We start from the raw sequence: 26,285 nt of genomic DNA, 5'->3' as shown, positions 1-26,285 counted from the left end.
ACTAAATTTTAAATTTGTTTACATTAAGGAAACCAGATTTTGAAAGGAAAGACGGCAAGGCATTCACATGCAAACCACAAGTCAGAATAATGGAGAACCAAACTGTGGCTTATTTTATTTTGTTACCTTGTGAGGTGGGATAGCTAATCCAGTAAAATAATAGGCCAAGGACTAGACAATAACAGTTTAATTGCTGGTAGGTGTAGGATGTTTCTCTTTGCTGCCATATCACAGCTTCATATGGGGAATTTTATTCCTGTCACTTTAATGAGGACCGGTATATTGAAAGTAATGTCTTATTTACATAACATACATGGTAGTTGTGATACCGTTACAATTATACGACTTTCTGGACATTATCCATCACCCCATTTTTTATTTAAAACAACGTTTCAGAGACTGAACTCTGCCCCCATCCTCAGGTTAAAGATCTACTCAGTTGGGCCCAATCAACAGAGTTAGTCCCTATCTCTGGATACCAGAACCAGCACAAGACTAGACACTGTATATAATCTGAACACAACATAAATCAGCTACAGGAGTTAAGACACCACATCCACGAGACCTAGCGCCTATGGCCATGCATAATGTAATGGCCAGAGCCAAACTACAACAGAAGCTGAAACTGTCGTGTCAAATTATGATACTGCTGCTTACTTTTAGCATTTTTATATTTTGCTACTTCTTGTTGCAAGTTGAGTGTTGGAAATGGTGAAAGTCCTTCTAGCCTCACAAGTGCAACATCTTTTGCATCTAAAGCCTTGCGTTGCTTATCAAGATTGTAGTAATGTTTCCCACTGACAAATATCACTCGTTGAACATTACAATCTTCTTTTACTACGTCTCCTGCAATAAAAATATATATCAGTTCAGGATACAGTTAAGATAACAGTTTGTAATAAGAAGCAATTATAAACTAATTAAAATATTACAAAGACAAAACAACTCGGTCCAGTGTGACTATTGAAGTCTTTACTACTTGAAAACTTAACAGCCTTACATATTTCAGTCCCTATAGACCATCATCAGAGGGACATTGATACTTTTTTAGAAACTACTATCACAATGGGTGTTTTGAGTGTTAAAATACATATACATACAATGTTTGTAATGCACAATATATACAAAATCCAACTTTTCCAGAACTACAGCAGCTTTCTTGGTATATTAAAATTTTTAAAGTTTTTAAAACTTTGTTATTTAAGTTAAAATTTACAAACAAAGTAGGTTTAGTTTAGTAAAAACAACACAGCATGCTACAAACAAACACAGGATGATACCAAGAATCTCCTTCTCAAGATACAGGTGGCACAAGTTCAGCCCCCATCAAGAAAGACGATAGGAGAAGGGACAGAACCTCAAAAAAGACTGTTTTGTCAATGATGATGGTGATTATGATGATTTTGGAATTCATTAAAATACATCACTAAAGTAACGCCAAAGTAAGAGCAGTAGTAAACTTATCCAACACTTTTTAACATTGTACAAACATGCAAGCATAGTTTGACATAAAACATGGGCAAGAGGATGCTTAATTGTTCTTGCTAAATAAAGCTAAAAGCAGAGACATTCAGGAAGACCAAAATAATGCTGGAATGAACACAACCATCTTCAGGTTTGGGGAATGCTTTAGTTGCAGATGTGCCATGAAAACATTCCTGGATGTGAGGAAAGTTGATGTACATGATTTCAGCTTACCTATAACTGGTACAAATGAGGTGTGCGGTCCCATGTCTGCAAGGCTTGAAGTAGCCTCTGGTAACCGCAACAGAGTTTTGGGAGTCACAAGAATAAGAGGCTTCCTATAATTTTGTATGATCTGTAACCATAACAACCAAAATGCATATGTTTGAACTAGAATACCTTCAATATACGTTTAGAAAGACAATATGTAAACAAAATAAACACTATCTTTATTTTTGTTTCATGAAAAATGAATATTTAAAGAACAATGGCCCAAAAAGAGTATCTTATTTAGCATATAAAAAAAGTAAAGCTATCCCTGTACCAGGACGTGAAGGCCCATAGGGTTGTGAGACGTTGAGGGTCCCACATTATTTAGACAATCGGCTCAAAGATGGCGGTAAGGTTGTCAGTCTTGTTTAATTCCTGGTAGTCATTTCTGTTAGAGGCTGAGTGAACCCCAGGGCTATAGTGCGGCCAGAAGGATTAGGTCAATTGAAAAAAATCCAATGACCTCATCGGTATTTGAACCCGCGACCTTCAACTTGTAGCATAGTGCCTTAACCACTACGCTACCGCGTGCCCCCTCTTCAGCATATATCATGTATGTAATCCTCCCACGAGGAGAAAATACATAAAAAATAAATATGAAAACGAAGCATAAAGCAAACAAAATATTAAAATATCCTTTCACTAAAACAGTCTGCAGTTAACAAAATATCACCCACAATAACCCAATGTTTATAATTATTAAAGACAGACTGCTGCCCACTGCCATATGTTTAACAAAACAGTCGCCAGTCACAATTATTGTTAGGATTTCAGTAAATAAAACAATAGTTAAGGTGATGTTTCCCAAGATACCAAAAATTAAGGTCTGTATAAGTATATTTTAAACACACACCAACCTGTTTTCGAAGCAGATGGAAATATTGAGCTGGAGTGGTAGGATTTGCAATATGTATGTTGACATCATCACCATCTGGCTTAGATTCATTTGAGTCACTCAGTTGAAGAAAGCGTTCCAATCGACATGAACTGTGCTCTGGCCCTGCACCATCATACCCATGTGGTAGCAACACTGTCAAGCCACTACATATCATCCATTTTGCTGCAACAGGCATACAGTATGAGACAGCATATTTTGAAATTCCAGAACTCAGAAACAGGGTAATAAGAACTAGAAAATACATTCCAGTGGAGTACGTCCTTCCTTCTGTTTCTGCACACCTCATTGACCTTGATGTTCATTTATTGCAAATACAGAACTATTATTTCAAAACCAATCACAATACAGATATCACACTATATTGAATCAGAGACTAATTTCCATTTCATCTAGTTAAATATTCACCCAAGTTCAAAAATATTGAACCTGATAACACAGGTGATAACAATTGTATCGTGTGTAAGAGTGAATGTCCAATAAAGATTCGCTGAATCCGAGACCCACGTGAATTTATTTGTCGTGTGACACCCAACACGTGACAGCTGGTGTTAGAAGCGGGATCAGTTCGGATTCTCTGAGACTAATTTAAAAGTTTGGACTTACACATGTAGAATTTGTATAGATCTTAAATGAGACCCATATTTTATAACATACAACTAATTTGTCATTTTTGAGAAAAATGATGAAGTTTAAGTGAACATCATGGTCAAATGGGTAACACTCTTGCTTTGTAGACAGGAGGTCTCTCAACCCAGAGTCTGGTTATCCTGACTGAGATATCTGTGGCTTTCCCTCAGTCCCTCCACACAAATTCCAGGATAATGTTCTGAAAAAGTTTTTCTGTTTTTACTCAGATCTTCCAAGTAAAGGTGGTAACATCTCAATTTAGGTCACAACCACTTCTTCCCAAATATTTTCCAGTTCATTATTACTAGTCATTATTGCTATTTCACCGTACAGTTCCAATATTATAAATAAGAAAGAGATATTACGTACTGTTTCTAACACCCATATTTATTATTCAAGTGACAAATTTGGTACAGTTCACCTAGTATAATACATTTTCGAAAATTCCACCATCAATATAACTGTACTTTGCAACTCGTGTGAGGACATAGCATGTTGCTTGTCTGAGTGCATCTTGATATTCCCATACACCGAAATAGCTCTGTCTGTTCGGAATAGGACACATGTACATATAGAGTTTTTTGCTTAGAATGATCGATACTATGACCTCCCAAAATATTAACCTTTCCTTCTGAGACACTCTATATAGCGTATAGGATTATACTTGCTTTCTCCACTTGCAATGTAGGTGTCTATGGGAATCTGGGCCCCATTACAGAAATCACCAAACTGAGCTTCCCATATGATGAGGTTATTTGGATTTTCAATGCTCATTCCATATTCAAATGCTAATACAGCCTCTTCTGATAAGATACTGTTTGCAACCTGCAAAGAATAGAATTTTGTATTCAGTAATACAAGTTGTGAAAAGTATTACATAGTGTTCATATTTCAACGTGACAAATATTTGTTCACTTTTAAGTGTCTGTAAGTACAATGATGATGCAATTTTTTTTGCAGAGAATCAGCATACAGGTGTCCCTCATTTAGGACATTCCTAATATATACCAATTCAACTTGAGTGGTTTCAGGAACTATAGTTTCAACATAATTAAGGAAAATCTGCATCTGGACATGATCCTGGTTCAGCTGAAACCAATCCACATTAACAAATCCTAGCGTCATGAATTCCATTTCAGCGTTATCTTCCTATCTCATTCAGACTACCACTTTTACCACTTTTGGTACCAAAATCCTATATCAATATTTTATTTATAAAAAGAATTGAAGCTTTCACAGCCACTAAAACTGATAAATTCTTCTGCGTCAACCAGACATGTCAATTTGGAGTTGAACTTAGACTTCAAATTGATGCGTCTGGGTGCCCAAGATGATTTTATCACATCTTATTTCTCTTATAAGAATTCACATAATATGAAGATGTCCTTCTGACCAAATGTTCTGGAATGTATGAGTGTAACACTCACTTCTGACATATGAGACTTTTGTAGTGAAGTTAGTCTTTATAGAATTTTTGTGTACTGTTATTTGTTGGCAGGACAATAAAACATATCAGTAATGCATTCCTTATGAAGTGATGAAGACACATTGCAGCCTCTTAGATTTCATTGCAAGAACAATATTATGTAACCTGTAAAAATCACAATGTTCTGTGTTATATAATGTTCTGAATTCTCTATTTAATTCCTTCTACTTACAGCCATACATTTTCCTGAGCATTTTTCTTTCAGAGACTCAAAATTTATGTCCTTATCTCAAAATATAAGAGATCTCATTTCATAACCAAACGTAACAGTTGACAGAATTTTTGTTTTATAAATACTGATTGTTAATATTTTGGAAAAAAAATACTTGTTTATAATTAATTTGTAAATAATAACAGGATTCACTTTCTTCTATCCTAAAGAAGGAGGCAACATATTCCTCCAGAACAATGGCAGGTATCCATTGAATTATGTAGCGTCTTATAGCAAAAAATTGTAATCTTTGCACTCACTACGATTTAACCTGAAAAACTACAAGATGTTTTCAGCACTATAAAAAGAGAGAACCTTAAAGTAAATATGAAAATATATGCCTCCTAGGAAAACATATTATACAAACCTCCAAATAGCCTTTCTGTGTATCAATCAAATTATTCAGGGGAATGTACATTTCGTTTGTTTTTTGATCAACTAACATAACATGACGATGAGAAAATGTTCCTCTTCCAACATCCTGACCACTGATTCGCACATTATATCCTGAAAAATAACAAATTTTTATTTAATTGCATCTAATGTAGTAAGAATAAGATAATAATTCATTAAACAATACCATGTACACTTACTTACTTACTCATGGAGTTGAGCCCTTCTGGAGGAGCCACCAATTCTATAGCTACTCAAGAATTTCCCATCATTTTATGGAACCTGAAAGTTCATTACCGTGTTCACAAGAGCCCTCCACTGGTCCCTATCCTGAGCCAGATCTATCCAATCCATCCCATCCCATCCTGTCTTTCTCCATTCTAATATTGTCCACCCACCTATGCCTTGGGCTTCCCTGTGGTCTCTTTCCTTCTGGCTTTCCCACCAGTATCCTATACGCATTCCTCGCCTCCCCCATTCATGCTACATTACCTGCCCACCTCATCCACCTTGACTTGATCATTCTAATTATACTTGGAGAAGAGTACAAGTTATGAAGCTCCTCATTATGCAGTTTTCTCCTCACCATAAAAAATCATTATGTTATGAAAATGAACACAAAGCCTCGGACCTGGACGGATTCCTTGGATAAACGACCTAATACCATGTACACACGTAACTAAATGAATGAAGTCATAAATTTCTTTGCGTTCTTAATCTCAAAACTAGATGAAAGTAAACTTCACATTCAAGCTGATGTATCCCAGGAAAAGAGTACACAATACCCACTGGACAGGAGCTGGTCTGCCAGTCATCAGACCCTGGTTGTTCAATCCAAAGGCAGTCACTGTGCCCACTGAATTATTACAACTTACACTAACACACACACACACACTTGTTCTGTTTATTTACATTAAAAATGACAAAAATTATAATTTGAATATATGATAAGAAAAGGGTTTCATTATTTTATGAAATACTGATCTGAAATAAGTGAAAGTAATGTTAAACTTTCAAGATATTAAGCTTTCATGGTGACTGTGAAGTTCATAAAATGTTCTTGGGCTATTAGCCATGCCAGTTGGTTAAAAATTACTGACATTTAAGAGTCTGATAGGGTCAGAGACAGTCCCTGGAACATCAGTAATTTTTAACCAAATGACATGGCCGATAGCTCAAGATTTTATCAATATTATATTTTCTTTAGAAATAACGACAACATGAACATATATAAATGTTATTACCTTGGTAAAGAAGCGATCCCATAGCAAGAGCCTCTGCTGTTGCCCAGTCAATTTTAGTTCCAGTAGAGATTTTGTTCAAACGTGGACTGACATGAGTTTTCAGCAAATGAGGATGGATATTCTGAAATGTAAACCCATAATGAGCTGAGAGAGTGAGAGTCATCATAACATGTCACACTTTGCTGTAAGGTCTTTAGAGGCAGTCGTTTATCACAGGGCTTATTTGAGTTACAAAATGGCAAATTATAAATTGTTCTGAAACTTTACCCAGTTTTTACTTGAATTATTTGAAGGAAACTAAAGAACTGTCCATGTAGAAGTGAAAGCCTGATAGTGCTAAGCAAAGGGTAATGCTATGGGTTATCTTGCCTCTGTGCAAAAATATCATAAAACCAGGAAACAAGCAACATCACATGTCCTAAGAGGTTCTATACAGGAATATTCTTTAAAAATGCACCCCCCCCCAAATAGAGACATATTATTTCCTCTTATTCCCATTTCGTACAGAAAAATATAATGTTTTTATGTGATTGTAAGTATGTAAGTGCTGCCTCCATCTTCACCCCTTCTTCTACCCTGAAGACAGAGGCAGCAGGGTCCTCCAAGAGGTTAGTACCTCTTTACCAGACTACAGTGAAGTCACATCCCACAAGACCATAATCTTAGCACTCACTGCTGTGGGAACCTCACATTTCTCAAAAATAGCTGTTATGATAACAGAATACTGTAAAATACATCGTAATGTAATTACATGACATCTGGAAGAGTTCTTATTTTGACAAGTGCAACAGTATGAAGTAGTTCACTCCTTATATTCTGCACCATCTCTTATGTTATAGATGATGTCATATGCATTTAGGAAATAATAATAGACTTACAAAATCTTGAGGGTAAGTGACTGATTTCTCCCCAACATATCTGAGTATGTCCGACTCTAGCCCAGTGTCCCACACTGTAAGAGCAGCATCAGCCTGGTGGATTCCTGCCCAGTGCTTCCTGAGAAAACTTTCCTGCAATCATGACCCATAGATCAAGCAAATATGTCATATATCCCATTGCTGAATTCTGTTTGAGATCACATTTTTTTGCACATGTTTAATACTAAAAAACTTTAATCATTGAATGAGGGAAAAAATATTTGGGAAGTGCATACTTATGATATCTCAAGACTGTGCTATCATTGTGGTCACTGGTGTCCACTAGAGACCCTTTACATCATGCCATGGTGGTCACTTGTGTCTGCTGCAGACCCTATTTTACCTTGTGCCATGGATGGAGGTCAGCAGTGTCCATTCTGTAATGCTTGGATATATCGTCTTGCTGCATACGGTCTCTAAGAGAGTAGGTTTACTATAGCTTATGGGTACCACAAAATCTGTCAGTGTATGATAGTTCATAACAGGTTAAAAATAGCATATATATATCATCTTTTAGCCTGGGGCAGAAAATATAAAAAATAATGATGGCTTGGGACAAAAAAAAATATGAAACTTCAGTCAACATGGAAATGACTCCTTGGATGTGGTTATTTCTGAGCTAATCTTCTTGGAGACTACCGTGTTATCATAGAGGAGATCTTGATGCCTCAGTGACCCAGAAGGCTATGCTGGCAGGACCACCCATTCCAGACAGCTCAGAAATTAGGGACCAGATGAAGTGCAGCCCCTGGTCCTCCAGGTTGGGAGTTGGGCGTGGGACTAATAAGCCCACCCCAGAAATACTTACTGATACGAAACCTTGAGAGAACCATGGAGGAGGCCAAGACCCTCACAAGGTTGTAGCGCCAGTAAAAACGAAGACCTCCCATGAAAATATATGGTTGTTTATAACACAAGAAAAATGGATACTCTGATAGGATGCACATCCAAGCGAAATGAAAGACTGATGGAAAAATCTTCTTGAAATGTTTTGTAGCAGAAAGGAAGATGTGAATTTTTATTTAATGGATGGGTATCATTGTATTTAAAAAGATAATGGTTGCTATTCTGTCATTATATGTGTTAGCAGTTACAAACAGGAGCAGAGTATGGCAGTGGAGGGTATGTCTGAGTTGCTATAGTAGTGTTCACATCTAGACAGCAGTACCACTTGGTACATACTCTTAGTCTACATAGTTCAGTGCCTTAGTATACATTTCCAGAACCTTTCAAGTTAGTGAGGTCAGCTGTTTTTGACAAATTTATTTTTCTGGACAGTAAATTCTGGACATGTTTTTCTCAAAAAGATTTTTAAGTTCCACATTCAATGATGTTGATAACAGCAACAATATCCAATGAAATTTCAGTGGGCTTTATACAAATTTAAAATTTAATAATTATTGCTGTTCTGGACCTTTAATTGACTAAATGGATATAGGCCAAATATTTTATTCTTGTAGTCAACTTATTTATTTTACCTGTTTTTCTTTTTCTTTCTAAAATCAAAGGAAAAAATGATCAGGGTATGTGGAACATATGGGAGAGATAAGAAATGAGTACAGAATTTTGGTTGGAAAACCTGAAGGGAAGAGATTATATATGGTAGCATAATATTCAAATGAATCTTAACCCATTGTGTGGGGATGTAAGGAGTGACCTGTGATATGTAATGAGATTGTAATTTCTCTAACTAATAATTTCCAGTATCTAAATTATTTATTTGTTACCTGGGGAATATATGTATCCATAGATTTTAATGTATCATTCAGCCATCCTGAATGTTCAGCAACAATTCTTTCGACCTCTTCCTTAGTCATTACACCTTCCTTCACTAGGACATCTGCATACATATCTGGAACAGTTCTATTTTACAGATAAATCAGATGAACTATAGGAACATATGTAATCAATCATGCTGAATGTTGTGCAAAGTAAGCTTTAAGAGGGCAAGGTTATGATAATTATAAGAAAGAATGGATAAATAAACCCTTTAATAAATGGGGGACATACAGATGGATTATGTCTCACTCCATCTTTAAGAATGATTACAAAATTTTTATTAGGAAACCTAATGAAACGATCTTTATGATCATTGAAGTTCTCATGGCAGTGAATATTAAAGCTATAGTCTTCTGTAATGTGACACTGTGTGGTTTGGTAGATAGAGCTACCCTGAAAGCAGTGAGTAGGGTCCTCCAAAACAATGGTGCTTGCCTACTGAACTACACAGCATTATGTGCAAGAAGATCATAAGCTTAAAAGTACAGTTCATCAAAAAAAGGCAACATATTGTATTTTCCTTCATATTTTGCGACATATTTGCAGCATTACCTCCGAGCTTGTATGATATTGTATATAGCTGGGTTTGTAAAAGTAGGGTCATCCAGCTCATTGTGTCCCCACCGTCTGTAACAGTTAAGGTCAACAAATATATCTTTGTGGAATTTTCTTTGGTATTCACAAGCTATACGAGTTGCTTTCACCACCATCTGGAAAAAAATATATTAAATATGTTATAAAAACAAATAAAAGTGCTCAGTTTATCACAAATAGAGCCAATTCGAAAAACCAGCCCAACCTCCAATATAGCATTCTAAATATGTACAGTAAGTAATACGGTTGGATTTGAGGTCCTGACAGTGGTGACTATGAGGAATCTTTGATGCGATGATGCGTAATCTTGTGGAAGTTCACCAATGTGTTTGAGGAATGTACTGCCTTCATCCCTTCATCTTTAGGGCCAAAGAGTAAGTCAAGAAGGAGACACCAAATATTTTCTTTGAAAAGTCCGTGATTTACAACTGGACTACATAGCATTACATCCCAGAACGTAATAGTCCTCACGTAATACAGTATTTAAAAGAAGCATTTGTATTCCAAGTAGAAAGTTAAAGTTGTCTCTCTGCTATTTTAAGGCACTAATAAGCCTTAATTTATGTTAGGCCTATATGATTATAAAATTTAAAATGCATCAAACAAACCTACCTCTGGAAAATCGCCATTGACATGTAGAACTGGAGCTGAGATAATCTTAGCAAGGTCAGTGCAATATCTGGATGATCGTCCCCTGTCAGGCGGAGTTGTGAAGCCCAGCTGATTGTTGACAGCCAGATGGACTGAACCTCCGACCTCAAAGTGTGGAACCATACTTAGTTCTAGCGTTTCCTGATTCACTCCCTGACCACTAAAAGCTGCATCACCATGAACCTGATGATGCACAATGTTATGTCATGCAAGGATAATAATTATCATTGTTACTCGTACCCACAATGAATTTACACCTCCACGTTCATTTGGCTATCGTAGATTTACCAACTGGTCTCATCCCTTCAGGGTTCAAACCAAAATATTGCATGCTGTGCCCATTTCATCCTTCTTGATTTTATACCATACCCAGTGTTGTCATCATAGGCCCCCCACACCCCTACCCCAAACATATTCATGTCAGGCTCACCTGCAAGTTCAGAACTTTGTTATTCCACTCAGCAGAATGTATTTGGCAATATCCTCCCTGTTTTAGTGTCTGTTGTCGGGCTCTTGTTTTACCCATGGACACTGGATTTGCTGCCTGTAAATAGCACCAGTTGCTTTCTAAGGTGGTAATTAAACTTTCAGAGATTAAAATTTAAATGTTCCATACTGTTAACATGAAGTGTCACTAATGGATTGAATATTAAGCCAGCTGTGGTTCAAAGAAACATCTCTCAGACATGCGGAGTACTGTGGATATGTTGAATAAGTAGTCACAAAGAGACTAAATGGGCAGTCTTTCAGCTTGAAGATCAGGTGTTCAGTTAATAATAATAAATCCATGGAGTAGAATTCTTGAAAACCTTAGTCACTCAGCTGGCAAAAATATTCCCAGCTGCTATGAAGCCAAAAGGTTAATTATTTTGTTCACAAATGCATGCCACTGAACATGATCCTACTTAACAGTCATTCACTGTATATTATAGCCTGTTATTGTAATATACAATGAGACGACCCATATAAACGTGAAAATGCCACTGTGATGCTTCTTCTAGAAAGACGCAGACTTCTTTCTCATGTATCTAGAGCTAAAAATCTATATATGAACATCCATGGCCTAATTCACAGTTTGGAACTTGCATTAATTTGAAGTGAAATTCACAAAAGTGGGCTGCCACCCTTGAAATTAATTTCATTCTTTATGTTTTGAAGCAAATAAAGCCAGGCTATACACTGCAAACTGTTGTGGGAACATCCCACATACTAACACGCGGTTTTGCCAGTATAACAGACAGCAGTCACTCCTAGTCAATATCACATTGCCGCACGTTACTGCCACCACTCGTATTTATACAGCACTCGATGTCCAGCCCACCTTTAGATCATCACGTGCGCTATTTTAGAGCATCGACAATCCAACACTGTTACATTTCACAACATTTTCACAACTTAATTGAGTGTAATACCTCTAAGTGAGAAGGTCCTGGCACCATTGTTACATGAAGTGTTTTCCCATTAATGGTGAGATCAACAGAAGATGCTGAAAAATTAATATGATAATTAGAGATTACTTCAAATAGTGGCGCAGAGAGAATTAAGCCTTTAAAATTTGTGATCTGAGATTCTGACGGGGGAGTATTATAATTTTCTGGGATGTCACGTCTTGTAGTTTGGTAGATAGGTGCCAATGTGCTGGAGGAGCCTGCTACTTTGATCTTTAGGTTAGAAGATGAAAGCACTGTCTTCTTCCAAAGTGCTAGTAGCCATGTACCAAACTATATGGTGTCACAACTTAGAACACTATAATCTTGATTTTTAATATTGTCTAAAATCAGTACTTTACTTACTGAAGTGACTTGGAACATCTCCAGTAGCTTTAACATATTCTGGGAATTCTGATATCCCTTTCAACTTTCTGAAGAGTTGGGCCGGAGGAAACAGAAGCATTCCAGTAAGGAGGTTCAGGCGCCCACGATGAGGCATACACATTATCACCTGTTCCACGCCAGCTTATGAAATTTAAATCAAATTAACCATTTAGCACCAGAACATGGATGCTTACAGAGGGAAGAGCAAAATGCAAGTAGTGGATATGATTTTTTAAAAAAAAAATACTAAGAGGGAGAAATAAAAGATAGAATTAGAAATCTTAGAAGTTATAATACAACATTTTTTATAGAGATGGAACAGAAACAACTCCAATGGTTTCCCCATGTAAAAATAACTGATAATGAATCAGAAATTCATTCATTTGTTTCCTTTATTTTCCATATATCCATACAGGTAAAAAGCCTAGGATGTGGAAATTGTCCCTTTGAAAGGAAGGATTGTGGGAAGATAAAAGTGATTAGAAACTTTCTGTCCATAAACCCATATAAAATGGAAACTCTTCTACAAGAAGAAGAAGATAAATTAATGGAAACGTTTAGGTTACCAAACCAGTAAAATGAGTGAATTGAAACATAATCTGTAAACAATGTTTTTACAGTAACATGAAATGGAATCTTAACTCGCGGAAAATAATTAATGATTAGTGATTAATATTTCTGTCTTAAAAACTGTTATTGATTGATATCTTTTATAGAATTGTCGTATTAAATACAAAGTGATATTTATCATCTTGTGAGATATGAGAATGGGCAAGACTATTTCTTTTAAGGTACAATATTTGCATTTGTCCGAGAAAATTAAGGAAAACCATCAAAGATCTGTAAAGATAGACTTGGATTGTATATTTCTCAGATAAAAGCCAGACAAGCTACCACTGGGTAATATTCTCATAAGTGAATTATTATGGGGCTAAAGACTGTTGTATTTCCATTAGTGCTTATAGTTGCTAAACATTATTACACATTAATCACATGTTACCTTTATTTTGTATGGTTGTGAAACAATGTCTGTTACCCTGAGAAAAGAAAACAGAGTATTTGCTTCATGACTAATATGTTCCACTCTGGATTATTACAATAATTAAATCAAGGGAAACATAATCTGAAAATGTATGGACATAAAATTTTGTACACAAAACTCTCTTGGAAATGGAAAGTTGGAAGGCAAAGAAAGAGAACAAAAGGTAGTATTAAAAGTGGTGTTGGTGAGGTAGGTTGTGAAATAGGAATTTAAGTCTCTTGATAGGCTTTATTAGGGAGGTTTTTATTAATGGTGCTGATCTTTAAAGTTATTTTTTGGTGAATGCTGAAAAACAGTAAATGATTCTAGGCATCAGGTATGACATGGCCTACTTTTTCTTTCCGTATTCATAACAGCTCACAAATCAGTATTCTGTATGTACCATTTGCTGATGTGTTAAAAAATTCCGTGAAAAATCCCATCATGCTCTCTGCACCTTCTCCTCCATACCTCTTCACTGTTACAAACTTAGTGGCTAGGTAATTGTCAAATGCCTGTGATTTTAGCATTTCTTTAGCCAGGTTTCTCCTTGTGTCACGGTCAAGCTCTTCCACTGCTGATTGTTCCATTTGTTGTGCAAACCATTCCACCTCTTCTGCATCCTGAAATTTTCCAAATTCTCCTATACACATTTGTTTTTCTGTGCTTATTGCAATAATGTTGACAATATACACAGTTCTGATCAAAATATTAGATTAAGATAGGCATGGTCAGGAAGAAGGAAACACATGCAGACCTATGAAGTGTAATGCTAACTACTGGAAAATGCCCTTTCTCATTTCACACCACAAGGAGCAGAAAAGCCATGGCTAAGATTATGATGTTCTAACACTATGAATGTCAGTGTGGTTGATTCATAGTACAGTGTGACTTCTTCTGATATAAAAGCTATCCCTGTAACAGGCCATGGAGGCCCATAAGGCGGTGAGACGTCAAGGCTCCCACGTTTTCCAGACAGTTGGCTCACAGATGGCGGCGATGTCAGCCTAATGCACCAGCCACCCTTTACTCCCAGGAAAATTCCTGGTACTCATTTCTGTTGGAAGCTAAGTCGACCCCAGGACCATAGTGCAGCTTGAAGGATTAGGTCAACTAAAAAATCCAATGATCTCATTGGGAATCAAACCCACAACCTTCCGGCTTGTAACATAGTGCCTCAACCAATTATCCTACTGCGTATCCCCTGTTCAGATATAGATAGAAGTAAAATATTTTGAGCTATGCTCTGTTAACTTTCATTCCTTAGTATTTGGCACAGATAGCCTACAAAAGTTTGTAGATATATTCATCAGTGTGTGTCCTCTTGAGGACACAACAGAGTTTACAAAAGGAGGCCAGTTCTTCCCACATGTCATTTAGCAACACAACTACGATTTGCAAGAAAGCTGTGGTGCTCTTATGTCTGGCATTTTGAGTGTTCACTCTCCCACTGATGTCAAATATTGCCCCACCCTAAAACAGCAACCTGTTTAAATTACATGCAACTCCATTTGCTTGCATAACATGCATAAACAAGTAAGACACAGGGTATACTTTACTAGCTGCTGTGCACTCATAATTGTTAGATATCCCATGACTCACAAGCTGCACATGTACAGTAACAAACACGTTTTATTAACACGCAACAGACAAGAGATGTACCATTTACTGCACTTTACTTTTATCCATATTCAAATGAATCACCCTTCATAGAAAAAATACCTCAAGGTAACTGAATTCTGCACTCATGGTGTTACTGTAAGTCTTCTGTAGAAAACTGATTGCATCAGCCACTGTACCCTCTGCAATTGGTGCATACAGAATCCCACTGAATGTAAACCTGTCATTTTCTTTGAGTCCGTAGTAGCCAAGTTCAATCTCTGGTACAATGCTGCAACATACCACTCTGCTCATGTAAACATATCCTAATAGCTCAAAATACAGTTTATGTCTGTCAGAGGATCTCTTGGTGTTATGTCCTCTAAATACTAATTAATCTTCCACTCTAGAATCATGAACTAGTAAAAACTATATGAAGAAGCCACTGACTGAAGTATACACAATATTTTATTCCCATAATATGCAAACTCGGGATAATATCATAACTTAAGGACTTTTCTTGCCTATTTTTATTTCATTTTTTTTTATCAGCTGAAATTGAAAATAGTTATGTGAGATTTGAGATTCTTGTGGCAGGCATTATGAAGAATAGCATCTTCTGGAATGTGCTGCCATGTAGTCTGTGGAAGTTTACCAACATTTCAGAGGCATATTCCTCCAATATGTAACTAACATCTGCTAGACTACATGGTGTCAGGTCCCAGAAGATGGTACTCTGCTAGAAAGTAGTGTATTATTAAGGAACCGATCAATTAGTCACACTTGTCCCATAACCATAATATCTTGAACTACAACACCAATTTAATTGGCTTTAGATATTCAAGTTAAGGCTTTGTTTATCATGATGTCATAATAAAGTCAATTTCAGTATATGTTACTTCAGACTGTGAATAAGTTGAAGAGTTGAGTTTCATGATAAAGTAATAATATTTATACATGTAAACAAACCTCTCATCTGTAATGGCAATAGGATTAATGTTTGCCTTTTTGTGCCCATGTTGACGGTAAGCTGTCACAAATCTATAGAAATTACTTTGTTTTATCTTGGATTCTAGTGCATCAGAAGAAACTGTAAAGAAGGACATCATTGGTCTGTTACATGAACTCAACAATCACTTGTGACTTGAAAAAGATCCTACTCATAAGTCAGAAGAATTTCACGGACATGTTTACTGACGTTAACATAAGACAGACTCTAACAAGTGCTGGAAGCCATCCAGAAACACAAGGAATTATTACCATCTTACAAACGAAGTTCACTGTGTGACTGCAATATCTGATATTATCTTTAATCTTCATGTTCCTTTGGACCTCTAAAAAACATGTCAGGAATTAGAACTGCTGCTATTTCATATAAATGTCTGTCCTTGTATTAAAAATTAATCAGCAGTGGAAAAAACTGCTCCATCATGGGTTGGACATGGCCTGTGGGCAACCTGGTGGTCATCCTTGCTGTTGACATTAATCCAGCCATGTTTGCTGATGGCTAAAGATTTATACTTACAATATATATATACAAGCTCATTTCACCTCCAGCAGTAAAATTAAAAATATCTAAATAGCCAACTTTTAGGCTCTGAACAAGGTTCCATAATATAAACACATTGTTAAAATCCTCCATCTCCATTTATTTCATCTCACTTAGGTCTGTATAGTTTATTTAATATTTTATTTTCAACTATTTGAATTTATTGCAAGAGGAACTCCCACTGATGTGTTACATAAAGGTAGTATTTTCATGAAAGCATTAATACACGTACGAGTATATGCAGATAACATATTGAATTTAGTAAAAGTGAAATGGAAATTGAAGACAAACTATGATAATAGAACCTCATTATAAAGGAACACAGACTGAAAATAAGTTGCATAAGACAGCGATTATGGAAATTTCAAGGAAACCAGACACAAAACTATGAATGAAATGTTACAGAACATAGGGACCCAAAATAATATAAAATAACAATCTAGAAGGGTACAATGATACCAACATATAATGCCAAAACATGGATCATTATGAACAGAAACAAGCAAAATCCAAACAGTTGATATGCAAATATCTAGATGTACTTCAAGAAAACAATAAGGGATTGAAGTAAAAATTAAACTTTCAGAGAAGCTGGAATTCAAAATTTGTCACTTAATGTTAGAAGATAAGTGATTGCAATGGTTTAGCCACGTTAAAAAGAATGGATAAGAAAAAGAATGCTGAAAAAGGCCTAAGGATTTCAGTTTCAAGGAAGGAGACATAAGGGACACACTCAGAACAAGTTGGTTTAGTAAGGTTCCGGAAGACACCAGTGAGAAAGGACATGGCTGGAAAGAAATTGAATATAAAGAATGTGAAGAAATAAGAGGATGGAAATTTTAATCCACTGATTCACAACAGAAATAATATTAGAAGATGAAGAAGTTTTTCATCATTGGCTGTAATCCAGCAGTGGATAATCCATGCATTGGAAGAATTTTTAACATGATCGCTGTTATAAATTGTTCTAAATTAGAAACAGGAAGTCTTAGATCTTTGAAAAGTACTTTAGTTTATACCTACCTTTATGTGTGTTTCCCTTGCGTGGACAGAATCCATACACACCAAAATTACTATGGTAATTCCTTACATAACAATCATGAAGCCTGGGTAGACATAACCTTGCATGGAAACATGCTGACCTTGAATAGCCTCTATTGTCAGACAGAACAGATTTAAACAACACTGTCTGACATGGTTTAAATCTGACACCCTTTCTTACACATCTGGCATATTGGCCTAGTCTCAAAAATAAGATCTCAAACATATTCTTTCACCTATTTTACCACCTGTCTCTAAATCATTCTTCCTGTCACACATGCAAAATACTATAGTCAGTATATCTTGCTTCACAAGATGGTGGCACATGTGTCACATATATTATCTACTTGCAAAACATACAACCATATGTGTTTGCTATAATTTGTTGTATGATATTATGGTCAACAGAGTACTCAGTGTCAGTTATGTTCAGTGTTTTGAAGAATGGTAGTAGTTGACCTTAGAGTTCACTTGAACCCATTGGAGATAGATAAAAAGTTTAGTAAGACTATCATAAGGTCAGTAAACCCAGAATTCTGACATTTATATACTGCATGGAAAATGTCACTTCATAACACCCAAAAATGAAAAACACATTGTATAACCATAAATCCAAATTTTATTAATGAAGAATGTAAAAAAAATAACAGTAAGAATACCAGTGCATTAAAATGTATTTTTGTGGTATAACTTTCATTAAATCTACAAAATGTATTTTATAGAGAGTATGACTGATTGTCAGTCAGCTTATTGTCCATATGCTGTGTTGTAATACAACTATATAAATGGTTTGTGAAAGACAAAATAGCATTCTTAACAATATTTATACTGATCAGGTTCCACCTGAAGATGGAGACAGACCCCAGTCACTGAAATGTTGTGTGTTGTAAACAAAAACAGGATGATGAATAATGTCCAGAAACACAATAACTGTATGAATATTTATAACTTATTGTTTATTGTTTATTGTTATTAACATTAAATGGAACATACATCTAAGCTTTCAAAGTGACAAAGAATGATAAAATCATAAAATTTTCTCAGGCAACAGTCCACATCAATTTATAGTCAGAATTGAACATTTCAGAGTCCTCTACCTCCATCTTCAGGGAATGATTTAGTGGGTAAATTATCTTGTTCATTGTATACATCATCCAGGCCCAACTTTCAAGGACAACTAACGACTTTCTCAGGTCTCCTTGAGGCAGATGGTTATCTTGGGTGGGAAGCCAGTACAAGTAATGCCATTTGATAATGCACTACAGTAAGAACTTCGGCAATTAAAACCATGCAGGAAGGACAAGGTGCATTGAAGTTAGGGTTGTCAGATACAGACAATGATACAATGAAGAATCTACTTTCATTATTTGATATGATGTAAAATGTAATGCTGATGCCTCATTTTATGCTTTTGTCCATGTATTTTCTGACAAGAAATATCTAGCTTAAGTAATTTTTTCTTCCGCCTGTCTTTAACCCTTTCCTTGTTAAATGTGACCTATATTGCCCTTAAAACAGATATCTAGTGTGTGTCAGTATCAGCTAAAAAAGAAAGAGCTCTCTGCAGTCCTCTTCTACTCAGTTCAAGCCATATATCAGTACTTCTTGAAAGTTCAAACTTTAGGTTGTCATGGAAGTGTTAAATGAACGCAATTTAGAAACAAAATATTCAATGTGTCAGATGTTCAAATGCAACAATAAAATGGGATTGTCAGGAACTCTCTAGTTTCAGTCTGGTTTTTCAGTAATGTTGAGAGAGCTTTAAGCTAAGTTCTCTGACATTCTGAATATATAATGGGCAGACATGGCTTTCAAATAATGATAATTTTGTATGTGTAAAACATGGAGATTGTGTCCACTGGACAGTTGAATTAAGGCAACTGTTTGTTTTCACTGCAGGTCTGGTGGGATTATGGCTATATCCACATTTTCCTCAGTGTTAATGAGCATAAATTATCAGTGAGCAACGTCATGGTAGCAGGTTATGATGAAAATAATGACAATTCTAATTTGAGCCTTCACCATTCTGACTTACCTATAAATAAAATGTTGTAGTATATGAGACTAATGTATGGTCTCAGAAATTTGCTTTATTGAAAATAAGTATAAATATTGCCCCACATAGATTGGTGTTGCAAGTAACGTTGCATTATATCTCGGGGAAGGCGCTGCCTATCACGTTCTTGCTTTGGTAGCGGTAAGTATGTGTTCTGATGCTGAAGTGCTTGCCTGCCATGCGCACATGACACTTCTGATCAGGGTGCACAAGGAAGCACACTGTGTACAGAGCCATCTCCAACTCAGGACTTGTACCAACAAACATGGAGCCAACAGGTTTCATCACATTGGCCCACTTGTAGTGAATTTTCAAGATCGCTCCTTTCTAGAACATAATTTGAAATTCCTTACAAATGAATCAACATAAAGTGTGCAGAACATATTCTTCTAAAGGACAGCAGGAATACTTAGAACATGAACAAAATAAATAACAATTTTATTTATGTGCTTAATTTGATGAGAACATAAAGTTCCTATTGTATTATCTTTCAGTAGTAGTCATGTAAGGAAAACAAAAAAAGGTTATGGAATTTTAGTCAGGAAACCTTTTTCAAAATAGCAGCAGTAGTATATTAATGGTGCCTCAGCTGCGGTGACTATTTGCACATATGCAAGAACTATTTCCTCAGAATAGTATTCTTAAAGCATTATACAAATATTTCAAAGTAACGTGTATACAGTACAAAGAACTTAAATTCAGAGGGAAACAAACATTTAGCAGGAAGTATTTTGTAGATGATAACATCTTGTTNTTCAAAACAATCACGCGAAAACTGAGATGGTTATAGTAACGTAATACAGATATCGATCTTAGTGAACTAGGTTATAAGCATGTGAATGGATTGGACTAATTCAGGATCATGTCCAACTGCAGGACTTCGTATTATCAATGTTGAATACTTGAGTTCAGTTACCAAATGGCTGGTTCCTCTGGGTTCTTATGTATGTGCTACCCCAAGGAGATTAAACCTAGCTCATGGTAAACAAAAATGCTACAGAATTTACTCTGTACTTTTTCTAATATATATGCTAGCTATAGCTGTTAAGGTGATATGCAAATATTATAGTGAGTTTCTGATGTGATTCAAACCCTCATTCCTAATTGTGTCTCTGATTATTCCATGAGTAACCTTTAATTTCTTAGTGGCCTCCGTAGTCTAGAGGTAACGTTCCCACCTCATGACTCGTAGTACACGGGTTCAAATACCCGGCAGAGGTCGTCAAATTTTTAAGGGCGGAAAAATTCAGGGAACAAGTCCTCCGGGAGGGACTTTAAGCCGTGGGTCCTGTGTCGTAGCTTTATGGCATGCAAAAGAACCTCATATCTCCAAAGGAGGTCACTGAGCCAAATTAACGGACGTTTCCCGCCCAACAGCAATCTCTAATACCTCTGGTAGATGGGGGAAGCATTATAGATACCTCTCAGCTAGTAGAGCCGGTCTCGCTGGCTGGGCGGGACTGATGGTAAGCACCAGTACCAGTAGGATATAGAGACTGGTAGAAATCATAGAGGGAAGCACAATGGACCAATACAGGTCTCAGTGCATGGGGAAACCCACCCTCTCCAATAACTAACTAACTAACGTTTAATTTCTTAATTTTAGCATTATTCTTTCTTTAAAGTTTTAGCTACTGTATGGGTATTGCGGTGCTGACAAGGATAGCAATTCTATCCCAGGCAAAGAACAAATACTTCTGCTTCTTAGTGATAATATTTTGACATGTGTATGCATGCGTAAAACAGTCTGAAACAATGCTGGAAAGCAGTATGATAAAATGTTCAAATATATGTGTTAGAGAAAGAAATAACAAGGGACATATATATTCTTCAATGAGATAATGTAGCATGAAATAATCTGATGGAAGCAATATGTTTCTCCCAAATGTCAGCAAACTTCTGCCAGACACATTGCAGAAGATAGTACTTTGCAATATCTCTTAAGATCCTTGTAATTTTCAGTTTTTAGTAACCTTTCTCCTAGAGGTTTTCCATGAACACTTTTCATGTTCAACTCATCACAGCCTTCTAGAGTTTACATTTCTGACAATACTCATACATGATCTACTGAAATCATGAGGTTCCTTGTCATGTAATAACCTAAACTGCTAAATTGTTTACTTTAAATACTTTTTAGGTCAGAGCATTTTCCTCAGCATTTTATTTTCAAATATTTGTAACTTATTTTCTTTCCTCAAAGTAAGCTTACCCCTCCAAGTTCGAGTTTCCTAATGTAGCCCAAGTAGTCTGCCTGCTTCTGTGCCTCCTCAGTACCAAAGAAGATCCAGTTGTGCAGTCCAGAAATCTCGCCCCGTTTCAGCTCCCCAAGAAACACATGTTCAAATGCACTAGATCCCATCTTGCCACCTCCTCGGGAATACATGGTGAACCAGATCTGTTTCAGCGCCTCCTTCTGAGCTCTAGGATCCCTACTCACTAAGCCTGAAATACAAAGAAACAAAAGGTTGTCGTACAGCAAGCAGAGAAAAGTTTAGGCAGTTCTTCTAATTGGTACCATTAATGTATTCAGAACAAATATATTCAGAAGCAGGAATTATGCTGTAATAGACTCCTGTTTCATTCAAAACCTGGCTAAGACACCTGCTATCCTAAATTTATTTTATGTTCTTTTTGGTTCCATTAGACAAATGCTGATATATACAGTATGCGCCAAAATATTCAGTACTGAAATGAAAAGACGTCCTGTTGATACCGCTGTCTATTCATGTGAAGGCCCCTTTCATGACAGAACCTTCTCAGATCCTGAAGAAATGGTCCAATCACCATGTCCCTGTAACATTCTTGGGTGACGGTAAGAGCATTGCCTTCCTCATCCTCAATGAAATAGGGGCCTAATATACCGTGTGCTGAGACAGCACTCCATATTGTCATACGTGCACTATGTAGCGGTTTCTGGACGATAACATCTGGCAGCTCAAAACCAAGGAAGTGAGTTGTCTGGCGACCACTTCCATATGAGTGCAAATAATACTCAACTATGAGTACTTTTTCCTCCATTGAGAGACCAATTTCCAACAAAAACTGCACAACAGAACTTCCTTTTCACTACTGGGAACACCTGCGGCTGGAGCTATGCCCCATCGACAAACACACATGCACGTTCTAGATGTGCGAGTTTCAGTACTGATATTTTGGCGCACACTGTATTTTAGAGTAGGCTGTAACCATTTCTGCACCCTTTTGTTTAGTTCCCTTAGTGGGGGGTGGAGTCCAACTGGGTCCACTCAGCACGGCGGCCACTGATTGACCTACAGGTACTGTAGCCTGCCCCGGGTGATTATGATGATGGAGAATTTGGTGGAATGAAGATTGGCAAGGGAAACCAAAGTACTCAGAGAAAACCCAGCCCAGCGCCACTTTGTCCACCACAAATCCCACTTGACCAGACCCAGGATCGAACCCGGGCCGACGCGGTGAAAAGCCAGCGACTAACCACTAGAGCTATGGCACGGCAATATATAATTTATAAACACGATGTGATTTCTCATCCAAAAAATCAATACCCAGTGTAACTTTACAACCTAAAAAGTGTCAAATTATATGTTTTTGTTGTGGCATTGTTTAATCTTGAAGGCTTCATCAACAAGAAATTTCAGGAACAGATGAATAAATATATATTTCTGAGAAAAACAGTTCAGTGTCTAAATTCATAATAACATGTATGCTTACTCATATATTTGGAATTATATGCAAGGAATAAATAAGACTGAGGCATGAAGTCAGTGACTTATTCTGCTGTTACAGATAATTTACAAATTTTGAGGCAGATAAGAAAAACTGTTCTCGCTATTACCACTAGTTTAACGTGTCTAATTTCTAAAAGGAAAGTTCCTAATTTTATAACTTAACAAGAGAAATGGAAACAAATTACATCTCTACACTGTTACCATCGGCCTACTCAACGGTGATTTTCTGCAAAGTTTCGTAAGGTTGTTGGATGAGAACATATTTGAAGTGGAATTTTAAGAACTATGAAGACAATATAATTCTTAAAAAAAAAGAAAGCTTTAATCTTGTAGAAGGTCATGTCCTGTAGTCTGGTAAATTGTTATCTCTGTTGCAGGACACACTGCCCCTATCTTCAGTGTAGCACTTCTGTCTTCCATATGGATGCAATATGTTCTTCTGTGATGTCCAAGTGAAATAATTAACAATGTACCTTTGTCTGCCAGGAAATGCATGGTGTGTTTCATTACAGGTGTGGCCATGAATGAGTCTAACAGACTGTTCTCCTCAGACAGCTCAGCAGGCGTGACATGCTCATTCACACCTACATCACGGATGTAGTTATCGTACAGCAGACGTAGCTTTGATATTGTTGGAATCTGGAGTACTCGACTGTTGATCACAAGAAGCCTGCAAACAAGGTAAGTTTCATTTATGCATCAACTTACATATCTCTTTCAAAACAAACTTGCACCAGTAAGCTGGACAAAGACAAATGTGAATAAGGAAGAGGAAAGGATACAAAAGAGAAGAGAAGAAAGAGAGGGCAAGGAAGAAGAGGAAGATATTGAAGGAAGTAGAGGGGAGTTAGTTGAGAAGAAGAATATGAAATGGATGATTTTGGGGGGGACATTTGAGATGCTTTTAGCATCGATACCATAGCGCTGGTAGGATGATGATGATGATGATGATGATGATAAATGAACTGGAAAGGATTTGGAAGGAGGAAATCATGGCCTAATTGTGGGTATGGCATTTGCCTGGAAGGAAACGCAAAGTTAGATTAATTAAGCACATCTGACAAAGCTAAATTCATATGTCTATTTTTTCAAATATGATTAAAAAGGACTGAATGACCATTTTGGGTATTATTTTTTTTATTGCTAGTGGGGTCCCTGTACTGTGGCCACTTCTGGCCTATTGTACCAGCCCCAGATGATAGGTGAGGGTGACTGTGGAGCAATTGGTGAAATGAAGATTGGCAGGGGAAACCGAAGTACTCGGAGAAAAATCATTTTGGGTAACTTCAACCTGAACGTAATGGTCCTGGGAGGATGTGTAAAAGTAAGTAAAGCTATCCCTGTACCCGGCCGTGGAGGCCCATAGGGCTGTGAGATGTTGAGGTTCCCACATTTGGGCTGTAGGGAATCATTATGCAGACTGAGTTACCCTATAGTAGAGTATATACGTATATACTCACGGTTCTGGGGCTTCATCTGTTGTACTGCTGGACTTTGTATTCCCCTGGTAGTTAATGTGAACATACTGTGCAGCATTGTTGACATCCTTCTTAAGCAGTTCATCAGTGAAAGCTTGAAGTTCCTTGTCACTTATTTTACTTCGTTCAGCACCTGAATGGGTGAAAGTTTGATTGCATGCGTTTCAAGAACTATACAGTTCTGTTTTCCCCATCCATAGTTCCATAATAATACTGTGACATGTAGACTAGTTGCAAGGCAACGACCACGAAATAAGCAGCTCAGTATACAGGAGTGTTTTACGAGGAATAATGTTCAAATAATTGACATCTCCTCACCCCCCCCCCGGCTTAATTTTAAGATGAAGAAGCCGAGAGTGGGATCAGCACTGTACCGTATTCAGAAGTGGCCCTCAAAGCCAACGGCCTTGGCTCTTACGTAAGACTAGACCTGATCATGATGCTGATACACAATTAATTCAGTAATTACCATTTCTTGTAATTTGCAAATAGTCAGTATTGTTTAGAATTTAAGGAATTTATCACTGCGAAACGTTATTTCAGTTACTTCTGGTATTAAGAATACGTTACACTTAACTTTGTATGACGAAGAAGTGAAGCCCTATTTATATTATGCGCGTTTGTTTGCTGCCGGACGTGAATTTTAACTTTTAATTAGTGAATAACGTACTTGTCTTTTCTTTACACGAGACTTTGTGCACGATTGCAGCATCCCGTGTCCAGCACGACAAAGCAGTCACGGGTGAGCACAGAAATGTTCATGTCAATATCAGTACAGTAAGACCTAGAAAGCAGATGTCTTATGAACACTGTTAGTTTATTAAAAATCAATAAAGCGCTTACCCAAAATGGCAACGATAAACAAGGTTAAAACCAGTAGAAAAAGGAACTTCATCCTTGGAGACCGCTGTTTTCTTTATCCTTTAACGCTCCTTCCTCCAGCAAAGCTACACAGCGACTTCTCCAAGTTTTCTTTTCTCTCAGCTATTAACGCATATCCGCCAATGTTTCAGCAGGGGTGACCTCCACAACGCGCCTGAGCCAATAATTGACACCTGCTTTGCGTCATAACCCCGCCCAGTTCAACTTATATCACACCAAGGACACTTTTTAGTTTGTTCTTTCGCTTGAAGAGTATGTCTTCAGGTATATTAAGGGTCAGGGGAAATTCACCAGACACGAAAACAGCATTAAGAGTAGCGCTTCTGGGACCCTCTTTTATTCTTGCATGGCATAGCCGACAAGAAGATGTTGAGTTGCTTCGGTGCGGGAGGGGAAGAGTCTTCAAGTCCTTCACTCAGTAGTTGACGACATTTTTATTTTTGAAAATGTATTCATAGTTTCTATACATGTAACGTTGTGAAGAAAGCAGTCTTCTGGGATGTGGTGCCATGTAGATATTGTGTTAACCGACGTTTCGGATGAACGAATCGCCTCCATCTTCAGGGTAGAAGAAAAAAGAAGAAAATCCGCAAGCGAAGAACCA

General features: G+C 36.9%; 2 protein-coding genes across 2 annotated transcripts in view; both read right to left on the bottom strand.

Annotated features, from left to right (window-relative positions):
- The window catches only part of LOC111870112 (probable 2-oxoglutarate dehydrogenase E1 component DHKTD1 homolog, mitochondrial), a 19,447-nt gene extending 1,219 nt beyond the window's left edge, over positions 1-18,228 (bottom strand). Inside the window, exons 1-17 of the mRNA XM_023862135.2 lie at positions 17,541-18,228; positions 15,938-16,058; positions 15,092-15,260; positions 13,773-13,992; positions 12,328-12,489; positions 11,947-12,020; positions 10,965-11,078; positions 10,496-10,717; positions 9,842-9,999; positions 9,238-9,373; positions 7,472-7,603; positions 6,594-6,714; positions 5,324-5,463; positions 3,928-4,084; positions 2,592-2,794; positions 1,699-1,819; positions 658-846 (exon numbers count right to left, since the gene is read on the bottom strand). Coding sequence (XP_023717903.1) covers positions 658-846; positions 1,699-1,819; positions 2,592-2,794; positions 3,928-4,084; positions 5,324-5,463; positions 6,594-6,714; positions 7,472-7,603; positions 9,238-9,373; positions 9,842-9,999; positions 10,496-10,717; positions 10,965-11,078; positions 11,947-12,020; positions 12,328-12,489; positions 13,773-13,992; positions 15,092-15,260; positions 15,938-16,058; positions 17,541-17,784 — 2,683 coding nt within the window. The 5' untranslated portion in view covers positions 17,785-18,228. The remainder of the gene's footprint in view (positions 1-657; positions 847-1,698; positions 1,820-2,591; positions 2,795-3,927; positions 4,085-5,323; positions 5,464-6,593; positions 6,715-7,471; positions 7,604-9,237; positions 9,374-9,841; positions 10,000-10,495; positions 10,718-10,964; positions 11,079-11,946; positions 12,021-12,327; positions 12,490-13,772; positions 13,993-15,091; positions 15,261-15,937; positions 16,059-17,540) is intronic.
- A 265-nt stretch (positions 18,229-18,493) lies between these two features.
- On the bottom strand, positions 18,494-25,841 carry LOC111870113 (poly(U)-specific endoribonuclease homolog). The gene is made up of 5 exons (XM_023862136.2): positions 25,643-25,841; positions 24,782-24,932; positions 23,795-23,991; positions 21,824-22,056; positions 18,494-19,941 (listed from the first exon to the last, which is right to left on the bottom strand). Exons 1-5 carry the CDS (start codon positions 25,692-25,694, stop codon positions 19,708-19,710), a joined length of 867 nt encoding a protein of 288 aa, XP_023717904.1. The 5' UTR covers positions 25,695-25,841; the 3' UTR covers positions 18,494-19,707.
- Positions 25,842-26,285: the final 444 nt, after the last annotated feature.

Source organism: Cryptotermes secundus, unplaced genomic scaffold (genome assembly GCF_002891405.2).
Source record: "Cryptotermes secundus unplaced genomic scaffold, Csec_1.0 scaffold594, whole genome shotgun sequence".
Lineage (NCBI taxonomy): Eukaryota > Metazoa > Arthropoda > Insecta > Blattodea > Kalotermitidae > Cryptotermes > Cryptotermes secundus.
The sequence above is the reverse complement of the archived record's forward strand: the minus strand, read 5'-3'. Positions and strand labels throughout refer to the sequence as shown.

Bases quoted from the DNA above. Each gene is read 5' to 3' on its own strand.
- LOC111870113 (XM_023862136.2), bottom strand. From the start codon at position 25,694: ATGAAGTTCCTTTTTCTACTGGTTTTAACCTTGTTTATCGTTGCCATT. The intron at 24,933-25,642 runs GTAAGCGCTTTA...TCACCCATTCAG, and splicing joins GTTTATCGTTGCCATTTTGG to GTGCTGAACGAAGTAAAATA. The intron at 22,057-23,794 runs GTACATTGTTAA...TTTGTATTTCAG, and splicing joins GCATTTCCTGGCAGACAAAG to GCTTAGTGAGTAGGGATCCT.